This window comes from Peromyscus maniculatus, chromosome 21 (genome assembly GCF_049852395.1).
Source record: "Peromyscus maniculatus bairdii isolate BWxNUB_F1_BW_parent chromosome 21, HU_Pman_BW_mat_3.1, whole genome shotgun sequence".
Lineage (NCBI taxonomy): Eukaryota > Metazoa > Chordata > Mammalia > Rodentia > Cricetidae > Peromyscus > Peromyscus maniculatus.
This window is the reverse complement of record NC_134872.1, coordinates 1,116,407-1,135,277: the sequence shown is the minus strand read 5'-3', so window position 1 is coordinate 1,135,277 and position 18,871 is coordinate 1,116,407. Positions and strand designations below refer to the sequence as shown.

At 49.1% G+C, this 18,871-nt stretch overlaps 3 protein-coding genes across 5 annotated transcripts; 1 reads left to right on the top strand and 2 right to left on the bottom strand.

Annotated features, from left to right (window-relative positions):
- The first annotated feature begins 585 nt into the window (after nt 1-585).
- Rnf39 (ring finger protein 39) lies at nt 586-7,786 on the top strand. Its single transcript, XM_006996062.4, has 4 exons — nt 586-2,678; nt 4,450-4,472; nt 4,697-4,788; nt 6,443-7,786. The coding sequence occupies exons 1-4, from the start codon at nt 2,316-2,318 to the stop codon at nt 7,021-7,023; spliced, it is 1,059 nt and encodes a 352-aa protein (XP_006996124.1). The 5' UTR covers nt 586-2,315; the 3' UTR covers nt 7,024-7,786.
- Nucleotides 7,726-11,222, bottom strand: Ppp1r11 (protein phosphatase 1 regulatory inhibitor subunit 11). 3 transcript variants are annotated; one of them, XM_006996059.4, is made up of 3 exons: nt 10,953-11,222; nt 9,376-9,484; nt 7,726-8,933 (listed from the first exon to the last, which is right to left on the bottom strand). In XM_006996059.4, exons 1-3 carry the CDS (start codon nt 11,019-11,021, stop codon nt 8,731-8,733), a joined length of 381 nt encoding a protein of 126 aa, XP_006996121.1. In that variant the 5' UTR covers nt 11,022-11,222; the 3' UTR covers nt 7,726-8,730. The 3 variants fall into 3 exon arrangements, with proteins under 3 accessions (XP_006996121.1, XP_042122598.1, XP_042122599.1); XM_042266664.2 differs by lacking the exon at nt 10,953-11,222 and adding an exon at nt 9,735-10,952; XM_042266665.2 differs by lacking the exon at nt 10,953-11,222 and adding an exon at nt 10,593-10,936.
- Nucleotides 11,223-13,209: 1,987 nt separating this feature from the next.
- Nucleotides 13,210-17,139, bottom strand: Polr1h (RNA polymerase I subunit H). The gene is made up of 5 exons (XM_006996058.4): nt 16,954-17,139; nt 16,736-16,883; nt 16,402-16,502; nt 16,132-16,241; nt 13,210-13,406 (listed from the first exon to the last, which is right to left on the bottom strand). The coding sequence occupies exons 2-5, from the start codon at nt 16,869-16,871 to the stop codon at nt 13,382-13,384; spliced, it is 372 nt and encodes a 123-aa protein (XP_006996120.1). The 5' UTR covers nt 16,872-16,883; nt 16,954-17,139; the 3' UTR covers nt 13,210-13,381.
- Between the last annotated feature and the right edge of the window lie 1,732 nt (nt 17,140-18,871).

Here is an 18,871-nt window from a genome sequence, read left to right as displayed (position 1 = left end):
CTTCTGCAGAGGACCTGAGTTAGGTTCCCAGCACCCACATTGGGTGACTCACAACTGCTGTGAGTCCAACATCAGGGGATATGATGCTCTCTTCTGGCCACCACAACCCTCCCCCACACACTTTCCGACAGACACATACACACAAGTAAAAATAACATATTTTTTAAAGCCAGCAATGTCAGGCCGAGAACGCCGATCAATAGCTCTGGTTCTTCTCTCTGTTCTCACCCTCCACATTTAAGAAGCCTTGTGATTATGGTGGACACACCTGTGTACTCTGAAATAGTCTCCCTTCTTTAAGCTAAACTGATTATCAAATATAGTACCACTTCAAATTCATTCTCCATTTCTAAGTAAGGCAATGTATTCCATTTCTAGGAATTAGGATGAAGTGTCTATGGGGCATGGTACCATTCTGTACACATACTGTAGAAATGCATCTTTTGCAAAACAGATTTAGATCATATTTGGGTCTTTTAAAAAAAGTTTGGGTAGTGTTTTCTGTTTTGTTTTGTTGTTGTTTGTTTTGTGTGTGTGTGTGTGAGAGAGAGAGGGGGGGGGAGGGAGGGAGAGAAAGAGTTTCATATGTAGTCCAAGTTGGCATGGAACTCATGGGGATCATTTTGCCTCATGCTCCCAAGTTCTGGATTACGGGCATGACCCATCATAACCACCCTCATTTTGATAGTCTTTTGCCTGAGTTTTATCTCATTTTGATGTTGAGCTGGGAGATTGGTGAATGTGCACGTATTTGTTTGTGGAGGTTTGTTTATCATGGTGTCACATTTGAGTCCCTCTCTATTAACTATGGGGGAGGAGGAAGAAGGGTGCCTGGAGGGGGTGCCTAATAAAGTGCTGCTGCTCTGTAGAGCCTCAATGCCTTGTTTTGTTGTTATGAACAATAAAACTAATGACAAGATCCCTCTCCGCATGTTTTGGTTGGGTATGTTCTTCTGTCCCTCAACAATCTCCTGACATTCAGTGTTATGAGAATACTGAGATGCATTTGTGATCTTTGTACTCTCGGAGTGTCTCTAAAGGCTCCTAGACACTGGAGTTAGGCATCAGTGAGCATGATACATGTGCATCAGTGTATGTGGTCACATGTAGGGACACACAGAAGCTTCTTCAGAAATCCCCAAAGGTATCCAGGCAGAAAGGCTTAGAAGAGAGAAGGGGAGCTAGAAGAGGAAAGAGCAGGAATACAGACCCGTCAGGAGGGAAGAGCAATGGGAAGAGGAAGAGATGGTGATGGAAGTGAGATGCGGGTACAAGGAAAGGCCAGAAAAGAGAGCGGAATGGGGCTCCCAGGATCTGCAATTTAAACTGAAAATAAACAAAAATAGGCAAGTCGATTCCCTTCAGCAGCACAGGCAGAAGATCTAGGTATGGTCCACTTTTGAAGATCCAGGTCTCTGGGCCTCAGAGATATGGGATGGCTGAAACAGGTAATTGTCAGGTACAAAGTAAAGGGGAGAAAGAACGTTGAAAATAAGAACACAAAGGAAAAGGACAGAAAAAATAGAAACTTCGGGCAAGGCGGGCGTTGGGGGTAGGGGAAGGACTGGGAGAGAGCCCTAACCTGAGAGGCAGGAATGTAGACGCCTGCTTCCAGCCCTTATCCCAAAGACTAGGTGTCCCCAGACCTTAATAGGCAAGGCAGGAAGATGAGGCGCCAGGAGTGACAGCCACATGCCAACACTCAGAGGCCTGCCAAAGCCACACAGTCCAGGACCCAAGCTTCCGGCCCCCAACCCCCAGATGTAGGTGTGCCAGCCACCTGGGATGACTCATGCCCTGGCGATGTGGGCACGCATGCCAAGAGAGAGCCTGGGCACCCTGCCCACCAAAGGCACACCACAGGTTAAGGGGGAGATTCACGCTCCTCAGGGACTCACTCACGGGGGGCGAGGGGGGGCTACCAAACCCAACATTGCCACCTTGCCCACAGCTCATGCCCTGGTGCTCACCTTCTAGGCTCTGGGACCTAGGTGTCTCAGTCTCTACACCCTGCTCCCCAAAACCTTACTAGGAAAGCGGGAGAACCAGATGAGGCATTACGCAAGGTCTGCTGTTTACCTCCTGCATGGGGCCTCCTCCCTCCCTATAAAACCTGACGTGGTGAGGAGACGCGCTGAGTCCGATCTGGGTAAGCGAGGCAGCCCGGGAGAGGGGTAGGTAGGAAGTGCGAAGTGAATGAGGGAGGCGCAACGAGGGGCACCGAGTCAGGACGCAGCGGGGGTGGTCCGCCACCTGCGCCCTCGGGGGCGGCTGCTACGGTCGCGGATCAGGGTGCGTCCGGACCCCGGCTTTCCATGGAGGCTCCCGAGCTGGGCCCGGGGTTGGTGGAGCGTCTGGAGCAGCTGGCGACGTGTCCGCTGTGCGGGGGCCCCTTCGAGGACCCAGTGCTGCTGGCGTGCGAGCACAGCTTCTGTCGCGCGTGCTTGGCGCGCTGCTGGGGGACCCCGGCGGCGCCGGGCTCGGAGACGGCGCCCCCTTCCTGCCCCTGCTGTGGCCAGCCGTGTCCCCGACGCAGCCTGAGGTCTAACGTGCGTCTGGCAGTGGAGGTGCGCATCAGCCGTGGGCTGCGAGAAAAACTGGCGGAGCCCGGTGTTCGGACTGGGAGACGACGCGGGGGCCGCATCCCCACCATGGGCTGCCTAGACCCGCATGGAGAGGTAAGGCGGTCAGCCTTTTTTGCGGTGAAGAAGAGGTCTATGGGTATCCTAGCAAAGTCGGGCACTCGTGCTTTTAGCTCTAAAGCCCTAATGGAAATGTATGTAGTAGACAGCTTGGCGCTAGGATGGCAGAAGCAGGAGGATTGCTGCAAATTCGAATCCATCTTGGTACACATAGCGAATTCCAATCCAGAGATGGCTAGTAAAAAAGAGAGAAGAATTGAAAATAAAAATTTTAAGAGACAGAGGGAGGGGGAGGAAAGAGGAAGGGAGAGAGGGAGGAAGAGAAAGAGAGGCCAAGTCTTGAGTGAATAGTTTGAGAAAGGAAGTTAGGAAAAGCTGAAAGGAGTTGACACTTGGTCGGGGGAGGAGGAGGAGACTGGACAGATGCCTGAGTCTTATCAGTGGAGATGGAGATTAAGATGTTGTAGAGGCAGAAACACGCTGGTGGTAGACAGAATGCTTAGTCCCTTGGAGATCTCAGAAGCCTCCTGCAAAGAGCATGGGAATTGGAGCCAGGACTGAGCTGGCTCTCTGGTGGGAGCAAGAAAAGGATGTGTGTGTGTGGGGGGGGGGGGGGGGGGGGGTGCGACGCGACTCGACACCCGGGTTAGGACGAGGAGGAGCCCAGGGAGGGTGGTGATAGGACCGAATGAACAGAGTCACTGGAGCCAAGGCTGAGACTGGGTGCAGAAAAAGCGGAAGTGTAGGGATGGGAAAATTAGGAGACTGGCAAATGGGGTGGGGGTGTGGTGGTCAGATCCAAAGTGAGGCAGGGGTCCCCTAACAAGCTCCAGCTGAGCTGTGAGTTGTTATTGTTCTCAGCTCCTCCCAGGTCCCCAGGCGGGGGCGGAAACTGGCGGAGGCAGGTCCGGGTGAGCAGCTGGCAGGCCTCTGGCAGGTCTCCACGTTACAGCCCCACTGTCTCCCCACTGGGCCCTCCCTGGGCCCCTTTGGACATCAACCACTCCCATTCCTTCGCTGTACCTCAAGGGGATCACATCTGGTTTACTTCCCCTTAGCCGCCCTCCTGCCCTGGGTCCCGCTTCCGCCCCTTTGAAGGCTTCGCAGACCTAATTAGTCTACGTGTAATTGCGTCCTCTCTTTTCCCCCTTGCCACACTGGCCTCTCCAGCCATCCTCACTGCGCTACAGAAAAGAGAGGGATGGAGGAACCCCAGTGTTTGGAGGGGAGAAAACCAGCGCCCTCTTCTGGCTGCCGTGGGTCCCTATGAAATCTGTGGAGCCTCTTGGGACACTTCTGAGTTCAGGGGCCCCGGGGGTTGAGATGACATAAAACAAAGAGCCCAATAAACGCCACTGAGCTTTTAAGACAAGAGGGGAAGCAGCTTTATTGTTGGGCTTTTATATAACAACTCTTAACTCAAGTAATATGGGTGTGTTCACTTTTTATGGTGAAGGGGTGGACATTTGTCTGGAACACAAGAAACTGGGAAAGGATAGCATTACTGAAAGAGAGCGTGGGCTGGGAGATTAACAAGATGTAAGAAGTAGGTATGTTGAGGCTGAGGAAAGGAGAACCCTTGGAGGATGGAGTGAGGAGTGTGAGGAGAAAGTGATTTTGTAGTGAACAGAAGGGAAGGCTGTGAGAGAAGAGGGAGAACAGAAGAAAAAGGAGCAGAGGAGGGAAGAGAGATCATTTTAAGAGGGGGAAGAGAATCAACCACTCAGAGCTCACCTGAGGTAGAGGGGAGGATGCCTCACAATATGAACCTGACACTCACGCCCATGTTTTCTTTTGCCCGTACCAGGATATGAGGAAGACATGGAGGCGGTGAGTTCCATTTTTACTGTTTCTTCCTTTCAACTACCTGCAACCATAGCCATCACCTCCTCTCCAGACCCAGATCTTTGTCTTTGTCTCCACTTACCAATAGGCCTTCTGGAGTAAGGCCTCACCTGTTTCTGTTAAGAGCAAGTGGGTTAGGAAAAGGGGTCTTCAGAACCAGCATCAAAAGACAGGAATGCTGTTAACTTCCTGATCCTTCCTTTGTCCAGATTTGATGTCCCAACACCCAAGTCATCTAACTCAGAGGAAGAGCTCCCTGAAGATTACCCTGTGGTAAAAAACATGCTCCACAGACTCACAGGTGAGGAGGGAAGAAGGGAGGGATCATAATCTGTGCTCTCTTTGCTCCCTTTCAGCTGTCAAAAATGGCCAAAACCCTTTGGGTATCTGTATCGGTTTTGATTTCCTAGGGCTGAAATAACAAAGTACCACAAATCGGTGACTTGAGAAACCATCCACACCTCAAAGTACAGAGGTAGAAGTGTGAGGGCTTAGGAGAAGTCTGTTCCATGCCTCTCTCCTGGCTTCTGGGGAGGCTCAGCACTCCCTTGACCCACATATGACCTTACTGGGCTTCCTGTGTGCCTGTTTCTGTGTCCAAGTGTCTCCTTCTCCTTTTAAGGTAGCGGTCATACTGCATCAGGGTCCACCCTAATGATCTCAGTTTTTACCTGATTACCTTTGTGAAAATCCTTTTCCCACATAAGGTAAATTCAGAAAAATTTGGGAACAAAATTGAAATGCCCCCTGTCTTTCTAAACACACACACACGCACACGCACACGCACACGCACACGCACACGCACGCACACACACATACACACACACTATGTATCCCAGGCTGGTGCAGAACTCTAGCCCTTCCTGCCTTCCTGTCTCTGCCTCTAATGTGCTGAGGATATGAATATGTAACACCACACCTGGCCAGGAGGCACAATTTAACCCAGAACAAAATCTGTAATTCCTCAGATCTCAGTCACTTTTCATTTTCCTTTTGTGGTCACCCAAACAGTACAAGATCACTCTCAGGAATCCCCACTTCCACTCTCTCCCCTTGCTTTTCTTGAGAAGGGTCCCAAGATTCCAGCATCTCCTACCCCTTTGCCCATTCCCAAGGTAGCTCTCCATTCGTTTTTTACAGTGCCTGGAGATGTTCCACCCCTTAGTCACACATCCATCCCACTTCATCCAATTTACTTCTCGTTCCTAAGAAGTATTTCCTTAAAGCACCCCATACCTACAAGGCCAGTGGCTTTTTCTGGTCCCTTTAGCGATCTCTGTTCTCTGTCTCTCCTCTGGCCACACCTCCTATAGAAACTTGGAGGGTGAGTGGCCTGGTTTTACTGGATACCTTGGTGTCCTCCCTTTGCCCCTCCTTTAAACACTTTGGTTCCTATCAGGTATCAGTCTCTCTCAGTAGTCTTGCTGACCTGGCTCCCAAGCCCCACCCAGATGCTGCAGATTCAAGGGTTTATGCTTTGTTTTGTTCATGAGAAAGGGTCTTATTATGTAGCTCTAGCTGGCCTGAAACTTGCTGTGCAGGCTGACCTCTAACTCACAGAGAGCTGCCCTCTCTGCCTCCCAAGTGCTGGGATTAAAGGCATGTACAGTGCTGCTTGTAGCGGGTTGCAGTATTAGTCCTCATTCTCCCTAGGTCAGCTACTCTTCCTCCACCAACACCACAAACCGGACGGCCTCCCCTCCCATCTCCACGCTGCAGTCCCTGCCCTGGACCAGCATGGTCCTTGTCCAAATCCAGTTCCACAGAGGTGCCGCATCATAGCGCAGGGTGGCCAGCCTCCGCCTGCTCTGTGCCTTAGTTCTTTCCGATCCCAGTCACCCTTTGAGCTGTCCTGGGGACTCAAGCACTTCTAAGTGCACTCACTTTCTCTTCTCCACCCTTCTCGGACTCAAGAAATTTGACCTGTGGTGTTCCCCTATGCCTCTCTTCTGCAGCTGATCTGACCCTTGACCCTCGCACTGCACACCGTGGTCTGCTCATCTCCTCTGACTACCGCGGCGTGAGTCTGGCTCCACCTGGAACGCCAGAGCCGCTGGACAGTCCCGTGCGCTTCGATCAACTCCCAGCGGTGTTGGGTGCGCAGGGCTTTGCGTCAGGGCGCCACTGCTGGGAGGTAGAGACCGTGAAGGGCGCGTCCTTCAGAGACTCAACCGCGGAGGATGAGGATGGAGGAGAGAGCTGCTATGCCGTGGGCGCGGCCGGGGAATCTGTGACACGCAAGGGCCTCATCAAGCTGTGCCCATCGGAGGCTGTGTGGGCCGTGGAGGGCCGCGGCGGCCGCCTGTGGGCGCTCACGGCCCCAGAGCCCACTTTGCTAGGCGGCGCCAGGCCCCCGCCGCAGCGCATTCGCGTGGACTTGGACTGGGAGAGGGGCCGTGTGGCCTTCTATGACGGCCGCTCCTTGGACTTGCTCTTCGCCTTCCAGGCACCGGGCCCCCTCGGGGAGCGCGTCTTCCCGTTGCTCTGCACGTGTGATCCCCGAGCCCCTCTGCGCATCGTTCCGGGAGAAGGCTGAGGGGTCTGGTCACCTACCTCCTAGCCTAGCCTAGCCCGGATGCCTCGAGGCTACTTCTCTTCCGTGCAGAAATCCCCACCTATTTCAGTGATCTTGTCTGTACACCTGCCGCAGCAGGAGTATTAATAAGCACCCTTTACCCACTCACATTCTTTCTCCCAAAGCAAGACCTCAAACTGGCTTGTACAACCGTGCCTTTAAGCCAGTCTGGTCCTGCGTCTCCATGCCCTAACCCAACCTCTTCTTTGAGTTCCCTTTCTGTACCATTCCAGACAGGGATAGAGAAAGGCTCTGTACCACGAGTACTGGGAAACAGTCCACATTTACCTCCAATCCCAAAGGGCTCAGGGCCTGATCCACAGCAGGAAGTCTGGAGCCTCCTGCTGATGTCCACTCTGAGGATTCCCCTCAAGAAAAATAAGTTCTCCTAAAATAAGATGCTTAACTCATAACTTAAGCCACTCAGACCTGAAGCCTAAAACAAATTTTGGGATGTGTATGCAAGCCAGTCCACCCTCTACATTTCTTTTATGACTGTTTTCTATGCTGAAAGCCTTTTTCCTTTAAATCCCTTCATATTGCACACAAAAGAACCAATGGTGCTACCCACCTTCTCAACCAGGGAGTGACCCAGGCATCCCAAATATCCTTGTATAGTCTCCCATCCTCCCTATGTGTATAAATCAGCCTGTATTTAACACATTGTGCAATGTTGGGTTATTTATTTTGTGCATCTGTGGCAATAAATGAGATCTCAGTGGTGGCATGGGTTCTGCTGATCTCTGTACTGTGCACAGCTAGAGGCCTGGAGGACAATACCCAGATCCCAGCACCAGTTGGGGAGGGCTGAGAGAGCAAGACACCTGGGTTGGTAGAGACATCACAGCCTAGGCAGGAAAGGGTAGGAGTATACTGCAGGGGCCTGTCCCCTCATCTCTTTGTTCTTCCCCTCTCCTTTCCTTTTAGAGACCCAGGTCCCTTGGACAACAGTGCTGAAGCTCAAAGATTAAAGGCTGAGAAAATCGTTGGCTCTAAGTCACTGGTCTGAGCCAGCTTTGTCAGAAAGGTTATATTCAGGTCACGACTATTTTGGGGTCCACTTTCCACGAGAGGTGTGACCGACAAAGACCTCTCCTAACTCCTTATAAGGGCCAGAAGGGATATCTAGGAACAGAAGGGCTGGGGACCCTATGGTCTCCACACAACCTTAGATCCCACAGGCAAGGACTGATTTAGGATAATTGCATAAGTGGAAGAACTGTAAGCCAGGATTAATATGCAGAGCTGGGGCACAAGATTGCCTGGAATCTAACTGGGGTCCTGGCAGTGAAAGCTGGGACTGTTGAAAACCCAGTTTAGGTGCTTGGGACTCAAGCTAAGGGTGCAGGTGGCCAAGATAGCTGGATCCCAGGACAGGTAGTTTGGCAGTGAGAACAAAAGGAACAGACTGGGGCCACGGTGCCTGGATCCCAGGCAAGAGGGCAAACTGTGGGGAAGAGGGAACTGGGAGAACCCAGAAGCCTGGGTTCTGGAACAGCAGCAAGTCAGAATTCCAGGATCTCTCTCCGCCCTCCTCCTCTTCCTCTTCTCTATCAGGCAGGAGAGGGAAGGAGGGGGCAGGAGAAGGGATCAGACCATGGGTTGAGTCCCCATGTAGCCAGATGGATACATTTGGGGCCAGGCAGACACATGACAGGTGAGAGGGGTTTAGTGCTGCATAGGTCCTGGAGGGGGCTGAGAGGGGTCAGGAGGCTGGGGGGGAGTGGTTGGGGTAGGTCCTGGGGTTGTATGACGCCGTCCTTTGCGGTGACCCCGGACACAGTGTGTATGACCACAGCCTTCCTCTTCATCCTCATCACTCTCGGTGGAACTCTCACCAAAGGCCCGAGGTTTCTCATAAATACAGCAGCCTAGATGGAGAGGGAGGAACCCAGTTAAAAAGGATGAAGAACACAATGTTCAGTCTGTGCCATTTCCACCAGATCTACATGAAAATTCTCTCCCACCACTGTCTCCTACCTTCCAGAATCCAGCTTCCTTAGCCTCCCATCCTGGGACTCAGGCACTCATTCTCCCTTTCTCTTCAGAGGATCAGAAGCACCTTTCTCCCACTCTGCCATGGCTTGCCCCCCAGACTTGGTAACGCATACTTTTATCCCCACCCCCATCTATGTTCCTTTCCAACCAAGAAGAGAGGAGAAGTGTAAGCAGCACGTGGGAGGCAGGGGTTCAGGAGGCCGGGTGGGGGCAGTGGCTTGGGCCGGGGCGTGGCTGTGGCTTGGGAGGCCGTGGCCAGGGGGTGGGGTGGGGGTGGGGGAGATGATGGGGGGTGGGTGGGAGGGAGCGACTCACATTTTGACGAGCGTCGCCCCATGTGCTCATTGTCCACGGTGTCGCTCGTCCACTCCACCTTCTTCTCTGGCTTCCGTTTCCGAAGTTTGATGGTTAGGCTCCGATTCTCCTGTAAGGGTAGGAGGTATGGGCCATCTAGCTAATCTCCTCTTGACCTTTCCTGTTTCCCAAGTAACCTCCTCTGTCCTCTTCCCTGGCTCAATCCGTACCACACACCACACCTCTGGAGGAGCCAGGTGCTGGGAGCCAAAACAGAACGTTTTTAACCTGCTCATGAGGAATATGAATTCCTGTTTTTGAAAACTACTAGTATGCAAAAAAAAAAAAAAAAAAAAAAAAAAAAAAGGACAATTCTTAACCTGGGGCCAGTAAATCTTCAAAGGAAAACACAACCCTCCTTGTGTCTTATCTTCTTTCCCCATCATCCGTGGTGTTATTAATACAGGAAAGTTATTTTCTCAGTTCCCCGTGACTGGTCTTGGCCTCCCTTTCTTTCCCCACACCTCTTATTCATGTTCTCTCTAAAGAGATTACATGCATGTAATCTCAGCACTTAGGAGACTGAGTCAGAAGCCAGCCTCTACAACTTCGTAAAGCTTTTTCTTTCAAGAGCAAAATAAAATTTTTAAAAAATAATAAAGCAAGGCTGTGGAGGCAGGTCTGTTGGTAAAGTGCTTTCCTAAGTTCGATTCCCAGAATCCATATTTTTTTAAAAAAGTTAGATGCAGTGGTGGTGCAGTGCTGGAGATGTGGAGACAGGCAGGTCTCTTGCCAGCCAGCCTAGCCAATTTGGGCAGCTCCATGAAAAATGATTGTCTCAATCCAAAAAAAAAAAAAGGTAGACTGTGCCTGAGAATCATCTAAGGTTGACTTCTGCCCCCCCCCCTCCACACACACCTGAACAAACAAAATAAAACAAAAATCCAAAACCCTCCTCCTCCAAAGAAAGCCTTCATTCCTTCTTCTCTCAAGTCCAGGGCGCTCTACGTCCTACCCACTTATTCTCTAATCCTGGCATCTCTGGTAATGATCACTAAACTACTAAACGCCTTCAAACCCAGACATTATTACGCCCAACACATCTTTCTCCCTTTGAAAGCAATAAAACTTGTTTTTGCAAAAATTCTGTTTGCTCATTTGCTTCTCTCCTCTCTGATCTGTCAAAATACTACCTTCACCTCATTTTGCTTCCCCATTCCCTCCACTTTGACACGTACCCACTCCATGACTATGTACTGGTAAGTACTCGTCCTTTATGTTTGCCTCCAAAACCATGCTTTCTCAAATGGCCTTTCATTTCCTCCCACTACCCTCGGTGCTCCTTAGCCCAGTTTCCGTTTATTACGTACACAGACCACCACGCCAAGTCACAACACCTATACCCTAATTGTAACTGCGGATTAAACGTTCCTTGACTTTTATGATTTGAGCCACTCCAAGCATCCCCAGTCCCTTGCGATTTCCCCAAGACTCAACCCACATGTCCCGGATCCCAAACCCTCCAACTTTCCAAACCCCTATTTCCCTCCCAGTACCTCCCAGACCCCTACACAGGCCCCCCCGCCCGGCTTTCTCACGGGCTCGGTTGTCACGGTAACCGTTGTCTCAGTGACGGTCTCACTCAGCCCGGCCCCTGCCTCCGCCATGGCTAAAGCGAAAAGCGAGGAAGCGGGATGAGACACCCTTCCCTTTTTCTGCGCCTCTGAGATCTAAGAGATCCGGTACAGGACTCGGAGTAGTGACCAGGATCCTCTGGCTTCTTATTCTCCCCCTTCCTCCAGGGCCTCTGCTTCCCCACCCCTGGGGATAACCTGTCCAACCCCACTTCCGGCCTTTCACTTCCGGGTGTGACGCATCCTGCAGAAACCAGCTTCCCTTCCTCAGCACCGCTTGGGCCAAAGCGCAGGCGTCACCAGATTAGTTCCGCCGTACTGTAACAGTGCGCAGACGCCGCAGTTAGCAGAAGTGATGTCATTGCGGGGCGGGGCCAGCTGGCCCAGGGCCTAAGTTCATTGGAGGAGAGTCAACTCCGGGCTGCGGGCACCGAGGAGGTGAGCTGTACGTGCTCAGTATCCCTTCCCCAGTCCGCTGTGTCCTTAAACCTGGGTGCAAAAGTAAGTGGGACTCGGCCAAGTTCCACTTTCTTATCATTCTGCCGAGAAATGGCTTTCCAGGTGCAGGAAACGCACTGGGTTCTAGTTCTCTCCCTGTCTGTACGTCTTAGAGGGAAGGTACACCAAACTTGGAATTTTCCGACCATGGCAGGCCCTAAGATCAAAGTATGAGATACCCAGACTGCCATTTACAAAGACTAGGCTGCAGGGGACGGGGCAGCAAATTCAAATACATATGGTTAAGTTTTGTTGAATCTCTCACTACCCATCCCCAAATCCCAACTTTTGTTTCCTTACAATGAAGAACTAGATTTAGATAGGATATATGTATAATATGTCTGCCTTTTTTGTATTGGCCTTGTGATGGTTAACAATTACAATTACAATTAGTTAGTATGCTTGAGAGACCAAAGAGAAAAAAAAAATGCCTCTGGCATGTAAGCTCCTAGCTTGTATAGACTGTACCCTACCAGTCCACTTCTTTTTTTCTCCCAGACAGGGTTTATCTGTGTATCCCTGGACATCCTGGAACTCACTCTGTGGACCAGGATGGCCTCAAACAGAGATTCGCCTGGCTCTGCCTCCTGAGTGCTGTGATCAAAGGCATCGCCACCACCACTTGTAAAGACTGTTCTTAAACTGACAGATCTTGTAAATTTGCTGTTATAGCAAGACAATAGTTCATAAGACTAACTGCTATTTCTGCTTTTGTAATCAAACTTGCTTACTCTGCTCAATGGCTAGGACAACTTGAGAGACCCCCACCCCAGTTCCCCCTAAGGCCCGGAGAGCTGAGGAAAGGGACATCTTAAAATAGCCAGAACCAAGTCAGTTCCCATTTCCAGACAGGGTGCAGTCAGAAGTTTTAAAAGTACAAAATCAGACTGTCTGGTGGTAGCTAACCACGAGATGCCCCTCTCCCCTGAGATAATATGACCAAATTTTGGAGATGGGCTGTAAAACTCCTGACAGAGCAAAAAATAAGATAAAAATCCAAACTCAGGAAAACTGGACCAATCAAGGGTGGACCCGTACTAACCCTCTCCTCCCTGAAGAATTTTGTGGTTTTTGCCTTCAAAAGCTAATCTCCCCAAGAAAGAGGAACTCTCCTCCCTGCCTCGCTGCGCCGGACACTGCGGACGAGGGTTCCTTGCTAGCTCGTATTGCGCCAAGAAGTAAACCTTGCTATTGCATTCTGGATATATCTGGTCTCCTGGTGGTCTCTTTGGGGGTTCTTATCTGGGCATAACAAACTGCAAGACATACATATAAAATTAGACCCTGCCTATTTGTAGACAGAATACATGTAATCTTGTGGCCTTGGGCTGACTAGATGCTGCATCCAGTGCCATGAGTATCCAGAACCAGTAGTTAATAAAGCCTCTTATTAAAATTTATTCATGGTCATCATGAATCTGAGTGACCCCAGGCCCACAACAGCTTCATTCCAGACTCCATTATTTTATCGCTACAGTTTTTTTCTTTTTTACAGCTACAGTCTAAGTCATTTAAATTTCCTTTGGAATAAGACAGTTTATTGTTATTTTTCATTTTTTAGGCATCTTGTTAGGTAGCTTTGGCTGGCTTTGTATTCCTTATACAGTTCACTGTCCTCAAGCTTGAGACCTTCTTGCCTCTATCCCTGAAGCGCTGGGATGACAGGGCATGTGCCACCAGCTTGGCCAGGATAAGATTATGAATAACACATATGATGTCAAGGTTTCATAAAAATATAACTTTAGTAAATTCAACTTGGAGAAGGAGTGCCCTGGGGGTGAAGATCTTATTCTGAGAACAAGGCACCAGAGGGGAAGGATAAGTCATCAAAGGACCGATGTCTTCACCTTCCAAGAGGAGGAGGAGTGTTGCTGAGTTGCCAGAAAAAAAAAAGGTCAAGAATCTTCCTTTTCTTGAAACCTATGGAAAAAGAAAGGACTCGTTATACTTAACCAAAAAGAATTTCTAGCACCGTGAGATAAGATAAAAACCCCTGAAGGACGTTTTCTTATGACAGGGATGGATGAGCTTCCCCCAAACCATCCTTCAGCTCTAACTTCAAGGTAACTAATATCTAATCATTACCTTGAAGTATGCAAAGATTTCCCAGGACAGAAAAAGCACTAGCCAAGAAAAGGAAAAAGATAAACTGGACCTCATAAAAACAAAATGTTGTAGCTGGATGTGGTGGCACAGATCAATCTCAAAGAAGCCTACAGATGCTGGGAATGCAGCGTTCACCCAGACCTTAAGAAACCCCAAGTTCAAGTTCTAAGAAACTAGCAGACAGTCAAAAATTACAAAGTTAAAAAGTACCATGAGAAAGTCAGCAGAAACAGCATCAGACCCAGAAAAAACAATGGATATCAGAAATAACGCACACATATAAACATGTTTAATATACCTAATATACATTTAAAGAATAAAAGGAGTAATTTAAAATGATTAATGGAGCTGGAGAGTTGGCTCAGTGGTTAAGAGTGAGTATTTGTTGCTCTTGCAGAGAATCTAGGTTTGATTCCTAGCAACCACATGGTGGTTCACAACCATCTGTAACTCTAGTCCCAGGGAGTCTGACATCTCTTCTGACTATGTGGGTCCAGGCATACACATGGTGCACTTACATACATGTAAACAAAACACTCATACACATACAATAATAAAATAAATGTTAAATAAAATGACTGAGATTTTTTAAATGACTAATGGGCTAAATTGTTCAGGTGATTCATGAGGTTTGAAAACAAGCAGTAATAACTGAGGGGCTGAGGAGAAGGCTCCGGTGGTAAAGTGTTTGCTGCACAGACATGAGGACTTGAGTTCAGATCCCCAGCATCCCTTAAAAATAAAGAAAATGCTGGGTGTTATGGTCCACATGTACAGAATGGACTCCCCTTGGGCTGGGAGGCATAGGACAATGACAGGATGAATCCCTGAGGCTCACTGGGTAGCCAGCCTAGCCTTAGCTCCAGCTCAGAGACTCTGCCGCCAGAGCTAAGGTAGAGAGCCGGAAGTGGTGGCGCACACCATTAGTCCCAGCATTCTGGAGGCCGAGGCAGATGGGCATCTGTGAGTTTGAGGCTAACCTGGTCTACACTGAGTTTCACACCAACCAAGAATACAGTGAAAGCCTGTCTCAAAACTAAAAGAAAGGTAAAGAAGAGATAAAGACGCTTGATGAAGCCACCCAATGCCTAACTCTGGCCTCCATATGGACAAAAATATATGCATACATCCACATGAACACATGAATACACCACACATAAAACACTCTCACCACCACACACACATACAAATTGAAGACAGAATTAATGACCTATAAGAAAGATCTGGGGAAATTACCCAGAAGACAGTATAAACAATGGGATGGAAAATATAGAAGACAAGGTGAGAAATGTGAAAGTCTAATAACTAATTTGAGAACATGGTGAACAGGCAATATTGGAATGAGATAACAACTGATACATTTCCAAGGTTGATGACATATAAATCAGTTCTCAGTTTCTGAAAGCCTAATAAGGGGCTGGGCACGTAGTTCAGTTGGTAGAGTGCTTATGTAGCTCTCATGAAACTGAGTTGAATCTTCAGCACCATAAGAAACAGCTGTGGTGGCACATGCTTGTAATCCTTGCATTTGAGAGGTGGAAGCAGGAGGATAAGAAAATCAAAAAAGAAAGAGGAAAAGTCTAATCAAAATCCTAAACAGGGCAAATATAAGAAGAGAGGTCAGGGTACAGCTAAGGGTAGAGCATTTCCTTAGCATGCCTAAGGCCCTGGAATAAAGCTGGCAGTACCCCAGGAAGAAGGAAAACAATAACAAAAAGCAAAAATACAGAAAGCCACATGCTAATGTTCTGCAGTGTAGCTAAACATCAATCGAGACAAAGATTGTTTCAAACCACTCAGACCATGTTCTTTGAATCATGCAAGATTAAGCAACCAAAGCCACCCCTTTTGCAGGGAAAAATTTCAGCATATTGTACCACTCTGCACACCAACGTCTGTCTTTTAAAATTCCCTTTCTAGTAGCTTTTTATGTGTGTGACAGAGTCTCGGTGTAGCCCAGGCTGGCCTTGAATGAATGATCTTCCTTCGGGTCACCACACCCAGCTTTCCTTTTATATCTTAAAAGATTTAGTTCAGTGACTGTCAAAAGAGTAAGGGATCGGTTGAGAAGGCTTAGCAGTTAAAAGCTCATACTGTTGCAGAGGATCCAAGTTCAGTTCTCAGCACCCATATCTAATGGCTCACAACTACCTGTAACTCCAGTACCAGGGGATTTAATATCTCTGGCCTTGGTGGGCACCTGCACATTCGAATATGCAGATAAAACACCTACAAATAACTCCAAAAAAAAAAAAAATCCCATCTTTTTAACAAGCCTGGTGGAATGGCACATGCTTGAATCACAGCATTCAGGAAGAACTGCTTAAGGTTTGAGACCAACCTGGGCTGTATGGTTGAGAGTTCAAGGCTAGCCTGGGTATATAGTGAGCCCCTGTCTCAAAAAACACAAATAATAAAAAAGGGCTACAAGCCTCCCTATTATGGACTGGACCAAATGAAATACTTAGTACAAGTCTGTCTCTGCTTTTGTTGTTTAAAAATACAAAAAAAGGGCAGAGGGAAGGGAAAAGATTCTCACTTGCAATTGATACAGGTATAGAAGACAGTCTGTCCTTCATCGGCTGATCGCATCTGTCTGGTGTGGTATGCCATTCCCTCATGACCACATCGAGGGCAGCGCCTGTCAACCTAGGAAGAAACAGATGGACTATGGAGACCTACTCACAATAAGGCTCTGCTTTCGTACAGGAATCAAACTATTACACCCCCCAGACATTCTCCTGGAATGGAGCACAAAACCAGGTCTCCACAATCATTGTTCTTTGGAAACCAGTCCTAATCAATTTACCACTGGTCCCTGGGATTCAGGTCCCTCGTCCACAGACGTAGGTATGGCTGCCCCCAGTTTGTGGAACACAACTGAGGTCTTCACAACTTTCCCTTCGAAATCTGCGCAGGGAGTAAAAAATTAACAGTAGAAATGGCCGAGGAGGCAACAAATCCCAGCAACACTCTCGCAGGTGGGTCACATCCTCCCTTCGGGGTTCTTCCCTGGGTCAGTCTGACAGACAGATTCCAGTTCTGGGTCTCGCCTCCCTAATCCCAGCCAGGGCTGAGGTCACCCTCCACCACCGACCTCTCCACCTGGACCCTCGGCTGGGTCCAGCCTACTAACCCCTCACCTCGCACGTCTATGGAGAAGCCGCAGCGAGGGCAGACGACTGTATCCTGAGCTCCAGGCAGCGGCAGCACAGAGCCGCAATCTGGGCAGAAATCCAAGTCTGATTGAAAGCTGGAGCAGGGGCTGGTCAGCTCCATGGCGGATGAGACCTGGGGACGAAAAGATGTTCAGTGAGACACAAGAGTCTTGCCTTGGAGGTGGTTCCCCGGCAGTAATTACCTGAGTCCACCACCCCCTGGGTCCTCTGACAGCTACGTGTGCAGTACGAGGTGTCCGGAACTTCAGCCTCAGGGGAACCGTACGTGGTGGGACGCAGGGGGCAAGTGGAGAGAGCACAGACCCCCAGCGGCGGGCTAGAGCGGCCGATCGCAAGGCGCCGGGCAGCGAATACGCTCGGCGGGCTAGAGCGCCCTCACAGCCTGGCGGCCGTTGGGTCGTGACATCATAATTAATGGCGCACTTAGTCGAGTGAGCCCTAGAGAGGGAGCCGAACTTCTAAGGAAAGGGAATTGGAGGCCCCACTGCTACTGTGACGTCGATTAAGCAAAGGCAAGTAGCCAGTGTTAGGCCACCCGCACAAATCCCTGCTTTCGTAGGGAAAGGCGGTTGGGAACGCCCCCCTAAAACTACTAATTTTTCCAGAGCAACTGATTCCGTCGGGTTCAGACAACTACAACTCCCGCCGGTTCCTGAGACCTTTTTTGTCTTTTGCGGCTGCTCAGTGGCTAAAAGCAAAGCTAAGGAGCATTCTTGCGCATCCTTTTGTGCGCAACCCCCGCCCCGGGTTGTCGCTCTGAGCACTTGAGCGAGTCGGCTTCCTAAGGAGCAGAGAATGGTGAGGGTGAAAGCAGAGGGCAAACGAGACATTTGAGGAGGATTTTAGGGATTTGGAAGTGGTGGGACACGTGAGATTAGGGCTCTTATCTCCTTGTGTTCTTGCGGGATGACAGAGGCTAGCATTAACCAAAAGCACCTCTTTTGATTTACTAGGGATTAGATTTGGCTTTCTCTTGCAAGACCATCTTCCACTCCCCTAAGCGCCCATTCACCCGGCTTTAAATACTTGCCAACCACTAAGTGAACAGTAGGGTAAGTATTCACTGGAAGCCTACAAAGGAAGGAAAACGTGTGTGCTGAGGAAGGACGAGCTCGAAGATAGCGTTCCCAGCCCTCCAGCAGCCAATCTGATCGCCATGCCAAGGCTGGTCTTATAGGACACAAACTATACTCTTTACTTAGGAGAGACCCTCATTTGTCTTTCTCTGCATGCAATTAATGTGCGATGAAACCACGGGGAAGGAGTTTAAAAAAAAAAAAAAAACCTCAGCAAGATGTCAAAAGGACATCATTTTACTTAGACCCTGTCATTTTACTTAGGGGTGAAATTGGGTGTCATTTTGCTTGTCTAGCAAAGCACTGTTGCTGAGCCCATGGTAGTAGGTGAAATTTTAAATTTCACCTCTGTGCCCTCTTTCAAATTAGAAATTTAAATTAGCTCCACTTTCCCTTTAAAGTTTGACATCAGACGTCCACTATGGTTTGACAGCTACCTTTAATGCAGTGAAGGAACACAAACAGCATAAGGCACACTGTTCCTTTCTCAACAAAAGCTCCATCCATCCAATAAAGACTGCACACCTGTGCCAGGTTTGGAGCTGAGACTGGGATTGCATAGTTGAAATCTGTTTTCTCTTTCAGTACAAATGAATAGTTTGAATGTGGAGAAAGTACACTAGTAGGTGCTTGAGCCAGGGATATACCTGTAGCCGTCATGGAGGACAGGTCCATGCTCTAATGAAAAACGCAGCATGCCTGTGTGGTGGTACATGCCTGTATCTTGCACTAGGGAAGCTGAAGCCGGAGGGCTGTGAGTTTGAGGCCACCTTGGGCTGCAAAGCAAGCCTCAATATGTAATGAACCCCTATTTCTAAAATAAATACGGTGTGTATGTGTACTGGGATGGACCCCAGAGCCTTGGTAGGTAAGCCATTTACTACTGAGTTAAATTCCCAACCCTGAGATAGTTATGAGGAAATACTTAGCTACTATGTGATAATAAAGTCACAATTTTGAGACTTACGATCATAGTACTATACTAGATGCCTTTTGCAAGAAATGAAAGTATGGGGCTGGAGAA

What these genes read in the sequence shown, in the direction of transcription:
- Polr1h (XM_006996058.4), bottom strand. Translation starts at nt 16,871, where the DNA reads ATGGAGCTGACCAGCCCCTGCTCCAGCTTTCAATCAGACTTGGATTTC. An exon ending in CTTCTCCATAGACGTGCGAG is followed by an intron (nt 16,503 to 16,735) that starts GTGAGGGGTTAG and finishes CTCCCTGCGCAG; the next exon opens with ATTTCGAAGGGAAAGTTGTG. An exon ending in CTGAATCCCAGGGACCAGTG is followed by an intron (nt 16,242 to 16,401) that starts GTAAATTGATTA and finishes GTTTCTTCCTAG; the next exon opens with GTTGACAGGCGCTGCCCTCG.
- Rnf39 (XM_006996062.4), top strand. Translation starts at nt 2,316, where the DNA reads ATGGAGGCTCCCGAGCTGGGCCCGGGGTTGGTGGAGCGTCTGGAGCAG. An exon ending in ATGAGGAAGACATGGAGGCG is followed by an intron (nt 4,473 to 4,696) that starts GTGAGTTCCATT and finishes TCCTTTGTCCAG; the next exon opens with ATTTGATGTCCCAACACCCA. An exon ending in CATGCTCCACAGACTCACAG is followed by an intron (nt 4,789 to 6,442) that starts GTGAGGAGGGAA and finishes TCTCTTCTGCAG; the next exon opens with CTGATCTGACCCTTGACCCT.
- Ppp1r11 (XM_006996059.4), bottom strand. Translation starts at nt 11,021, where the DNA reads ATGGCGGAGGCAGGGGCCGGGCTGAGTGAGACCGTCACTGAGACAACG. An exon ending in TTACCGTGACAACCGAGCCC is followed by an intron (nt 9,485 to 10,952) that starts GTGAGAAAGCCG and finishes CTACCCTTACAG; the next exon opens with GAGAATCGGAGCCTAACCAT. An exon ending in GGGGCGACGCTCGTCAAAAT is followed by an intron (nt 8,934 to 9,375) that starts GTGAGTCGCTCC and finishes CTCTCCATCTAG; the next exon opens with GCTGCTGTATTTATGAGAAA.